The sequence below is a fragment of the Macrobrachium nipponense genome, chromosome 16 (assembly GCF_015104395.2).
Source record: "Macrobrachium nipponense isolate FS-2020 chromosome 16, ASM1510439v2, whole genome shotgun sequence".
NCBI lineage: Eukaryota > Metazoa > Arthropoda > Malacostraca > Decapoda > Palaemonidae > Macrobrachium > Macrobrachium nipponense.
In genome coordinates, this window is record NC_087209.1 from 50,855,348 (window position 1) to 50,860,231 (window position 4,884).

Genomic DNA, 4,884 nt, shown 5'->3' on the forward strand with positions numbered 1-4,884 from the left:
CACCCTTGGATGAGGGTAAGAGATAGTTACTCAATATAAATAGCAATTCAAAAAACAGGGAAAACAACGTTTGTTGTAGGTACTATAAATAAACTTAAATACCTTGATTCCTACCTTATTGGGCAGAAGACTTCATGAATACTGTCTATGAGTCTGCTTGCCTCAAGAGTTCCAGTGAGGATGAGACCTGTCACTGAGAACTCTTCTGGATCTTGTCAATGGGGGCTAGCCCGCTTACTCGACAGAGCCTTATTTCGGATCGTACCAATGGGGCCTATCCCACTTACATGGTAGAGCCTTCACCTTTGTCATATCAACGGGGACTAACCCTCTTACAAGACAGAGCCTAGGTCCAAACCATTACAAGGAGCATGAAACAACCAATCTTGACCACCTGACCATACTACTTTGTTATAAACTACGATTTGAAAGTGGTACTTTTCCCTGACCACTTTCAATCGACCATAAAAATCAACACCACAAGATTAAAATTCCTAATTTATCTAAACTAAGTAAGATTGGTTTCAGCCTCCTGTCCCAGCACCGAATCCGCAGATACGTAAGGTCCGGGAGAGAAGCACTTATCATAAGTCACACGTACATCTCTCAAATAGTTAGATGCAAACACAGAGTTGCATCTCCAATATGTGGATCCAATTAAGTCCTGCAAAGACATATTCTTGTGAAAAGCTAAGGAGGTGGCCACGGCTCTGACCTCATGTGCTTTAACTCTCATCTGTCCGAGATGTTCCTCTTCACAGGAAGTATGTGCTTCTGTAATAATATCTCTGATAAAGAATGCCTGTGCATTCTTCGACATCATTCTTCTCGGATCCCTTACTGAGCACCAAAGGCTCTCCGAGTTTCCTCCCATTTGCTTTTTCCTCTCTAGATAGAACTTGAGGCTCCTTACCGGACACAAGGTTCTCTCTATTTCTCTCCCTACTAGGGATGTCAATCCTTTAACTTCAAACGTCCTTGGCCAAGGCTTAGAAGGATTCTCATTTTTGGCTAAAAATAGGGGGTTAAATGAACACACTGCAGAATCCTTCCTGAAGCCCACTGTGCCTTCTAAAGCCTGGAGTTCACTTATTCTTTTAGCTGATGCTAATGCAAAGAGGAAAATAGATTTCCTAGTCAAATCCCTAAACGATGAGTTATTGGGAGGTTCAAATTTATCTGACATAAGAAATCTTAACACCACATCCAGGTTCCAGCTGGGTGGTCTAGCTGTCTTGGGCTTCGAAGTTTCGAATGATTTAATCAAATCATGTAGGTCCTTGTCCTCCGTGATGTTTAGTCCTGTATGTCTAAACACCAAGGAAAGCATACTTTTATACCCTTTTATGGTAGAGACTGCAAGGTTACATTTCCGTCTCAAATACAACAGGAAATCTGCTATTTCCGTCACAGAGGTACTGGAAGAGGATACATTCTGATTCCTGGCCCACCTTCGGAATACTTCCCACTTCGACTGGTACACGCCAGGGCCCGTGAGAGGGGGGTGAAGCTGGTTTCTTTACACCAGGGCCCGGTCTCAAAGGGGGCCAGTCACCCGACCAGGAAGGAAAAAAATGGGAGAGCAAATGGAGAGAGAGAGATAGAGAGAATACTAATATGCAAAACACACCATAAACATATGTATATATATAATAGAAGTTTCTACAGTTTATCAGTAAAATAATAGTTGTTGAAAAACTTTTTCTAAATAATCTTAAACCTGGAGTGACACCACGTAATTACGTAAATGAATGCAGCTCAGCTGTGTTGGAATTTAAGCGATGTCAACTCTCCATCTCGCTCAGTCACCATTATTCTGATTGCCTGGCAGGATGTACATCGTCTTTCTCATTCCTTGGCAAATATTTCAGTAAGTTACAGAACTTACAGCAGTGGTTCCCAAACTGGGGGAAATGGTATGGACCGTATAGTGTTATGTGCATTGTTTATTTACACCAGTTTGTTTATGATAGTTTATCCATATTTTCCTTTAAAATATATGCAGACAGTCACACCTGGTTGTTTTTCATAATTTTCTTGGGGGAGGGGAGGGGGAGGCTTACATCGCATGGTTCTTACCCTTTAGCTGGATAATGCCTAAATAGGCGGTTATACCTACAGGTCTATAGCTTATAGGCTTGCCGCTTGCTTTGCTCACCAAATAGGCTGCTTCAAAGAAAAATTCCAAAGTTGATTTTTGAGTCAAGTCCATCCCTGTTAAATTAAATGAAATTGTTCAATAACAACATGTACATTTTTTAAACAAATTGACCAAAACTGTTGAGTATGTACCATGTAATGGTGTAAGTGTCATAATGTCATTATCACCATTGTGCTTTAGCCTTTAGGGTAAAAGTTTTTTTTCCTCTTCTTTCAGACTGCATAATGTATTCTCACAAATCAGGTGCACAGAAGCGGAAAGAAAAACAGGCTAGGGAAGAGGCTGTTTCAAAGTGTGCAAGAACATTATTTGAAGTGGGTGTTAAGAAAATAGACACAATAGACACTAATGTAGAAGAACAGAATATTTTGCCCTCATCCTCAGAGTCAGACCCCTCAACTTCACAGTCATTAGTCCAGGATGCCCAACAGGAAGCCGAATCCGATGTAATAAATGCAGAACCCAAAGACACTGAACAACAAAGAGATATAGGTTTGATCCCTGATAGGCCATCTCGAGTGCAGATTGAAGATTTTGTTAGACAGGGCCCTCAGCCAATACCAAGTCAAATTGCTTCAGATGATAAGGGTAACAGTTTCCCTTATACAGTTTTGAAAGTTCAGAGACCAAATGGTGAAACTGGAAAACGAGATTGGCTAGTGTATAGTCAGCGTAAAAGAGCACTTTTTTGTTTTCCTTGTCGACTGTTTATTGCAGGATGTACACAACAGCCAAAAACACCTTCAAATTTGGCTTCATGTGGCATTCGTCATGGAAAAAACTTTATAACCGCATTCCAAAACATGAGCATACAAACTACCACAAACAGTGTTATCTAGACTGGCGTCAGTTAGAAGCACGTTTGAAAGAGGAATCTGGAATTGATGATCAGTTACAGAGATCAATTCAGTCTGAGAAAAGTAAATGGAAGCTAATTCTAAAACGAATCTTTGATGTTGTACTGACTTTAGGAGAGCGAGGCCTTTCATTTCAAGGAGAGTCTAGCATGATAGGTGATACAAATAATGGAAATTTTCTTGGTATAATTGAGCTGCTTTCTCGTTTTGATCCCATTCTTCAAGATCATGTATCTAAAGTGAGAGAAGCTCAGAAGGATGGGAAGCGTCTTCAGGCTCATTATCTTTCCTATTCGTCACAAAATGAATTCATTCAATTATGTGCCGAAAAAGTTAAAGACTGTATTCTTAATGAGCGTGATCAGGCCAAATATTATTCAATAATGGTTGATGCTACCCCGGGTATGTCACATACTGAACAAAGTACATTCATCCTGAGATACCTAACTTGTGATGAATGTGGTAAATACCTGATACAAGAGATTTCTTTCATTTATTGATGACAGTAAGAAGACAGGGGCAGACATTTCAGAGATGATATTAAAATTTCTTAGTGATTCTCATATTCCTTTTGAAGATTGCAGAGGTCAGGGATACGACATTGGTAGTAATATGTCAGGTGAGTACAATGGAGTCCAGAGCCATCTTAAAAGAAAGAATCCTCTCTGCTTGTTCTCACCTTGTGGCTGTCATTCCTTAAACTTGTGTGGTTCTGATGCTGCTGCTTGTTGCAAAGAGGTAGTAGTGTCTTTTTTTGGGATGGTACAGACAGTATATAATATTTGCTCGAGCAGTCCCAAACGCTGGGAGATACTTAAGAGTCACATTGCGGCATCTATTCACGGTTTATCTGGAACTCGGTGGACAGATAGAGTAGCTAGTGTCAGGCCCTTTGCACACCATTTACCTGGTATTCTCGCTTCACTTAAAGAAATATCCCAACTGAAGAGTTTAACAGCTAAAACTAAAGTAGATGTGGCAGCCGCTATTAAGTATGTGTCTTCTTTTGAATGTATTTTGATGGCTGCTTTTTGGTTCAAGTTATTAAATTCAATAGATCAGAGAAATCAGGTGATTCAAGCTCAGTCTTCTACTGTAGATATTGAAGTAAAAAACATAGAGGACTTGGAAACTGAATTGCAGTCTCTCAAAAAGAAGTGGCATTTAATTTATGATGAAGCCAAAGTTGTTGCAGTTGCCATGAACATTGACCCAGTATTTCGAGTCACTCGGAAAGGAAAAAGAAAATCCTTTTTTGAGGACTCCGACTCTGATGATGATAAGGTATCAGGTGAAAATTCACTTATACAGACAGACGAACATAGGTTTAAGAAAGAAGTGTTTTTTAAGGTTATTGACACAGTATGTGAGAGACTAAACAAGCGTTACCAGGCCATCTTCCAGATTAACAAACTATTTGGGTTTCTGTGGTCATATCTTGATATGACTGATGAAGTGATAGTAAATGATTCTAAAAACTTTAGCACTGAGTATAGCAAAGACATCTCTAGTGACAAGCTAACTGAGGAAATTCTGTACCTTAAGAATATACGATAAAGCCAATTTAGATGACAACTCTCTCTCTCCACTTCCGCTTCTTAATAAGATCACAAAATTAAAACTACAAGATATGTTTCCAAATATATGCATAGCCTTGAGAATTTTCTTGACGTTGCCAGTCACAGTTGCCTCTGCAGAAAGATCCTTTAGCAAATTAAAGTTGATTAAGAATCACTTAAGAAGCACAATGGGACAAGAGAGATTATCATCACTAAGCCTTTTAAGCATTGAAAGTGATTTGGCACGAAAGATTGATTTTGATGATTTAATTGAGTTTTTTGCTGCTAGAAAAGCCAGGAAAGGAGT

The 4,884-nt window shown here is 39.4% G+C and overlaps 2 protein-coding genes across 2 annotated transcripts; both read left to right on the forward strand.

Annotated features, from left to right (window-relative positions):
• The first annotated feature begins 745 nt into the window (after nucleotides 1–745).
• Nucleotides 746–3,518, forward strand: LOC135195332 (uncharacterized). Its single transcript, XM_064221591.1, has 4 exons — nucleotides 746–764; nucleotides 1,102–1,272; nucleotides 2,378–2,822; nucleotides 2,879–3,518. The coding sequence occupies exons 1-4, from the start codon at nucleotides 746–748 to the stop codon at nucleotides 3,516–3,518; spliced, it is 1,275 nt and encodes a 424-aa protein (XP_064077661.1).
• Nucleotides 3,519–3,552: 34 nt separating this feature from the next.
• LOC135195334 (uncharacterized) lies at nucleotides 3,553–4,575 on the forward strand. Its single transcript, XM_064221592.1, has one exon. It carries the CDS (start codon nucleotides 3,553–3,555, stop codon nucleotides 4,573–4,575), a length of 1,023 nt encoding a protein of 340 aa, XP_064077662.1.
• The last annotated feature ends 309 nt before the right edge of the window (nucleotides 4,576–4,884 follow it).

Coding starts and splice junctions, on each gene's coding strand:
- LOC135195334 (XM_064221592.1), top strand. CDS start 3,553: ATGATATTAAAATTTCTTAGTGATTCTCATATTCCTTTTGAAGATTGC.
- LOC135195332 (XM_064221591.1), top strand. Junction 1,273..2,377: donor GAATGATTTAATCAAATCAT/GTAGGTCCTTGT, acceptor CTCTTCTTTCAG/ACTGCATAATGTATTCTCAC. Junction 2,823..2,878: donor GGAAAACGAGATTGGCTAGT/GTATAGTCAGCG, acceptor TGTTTATTGCAG/GATGTACACAACAGCCAAAA.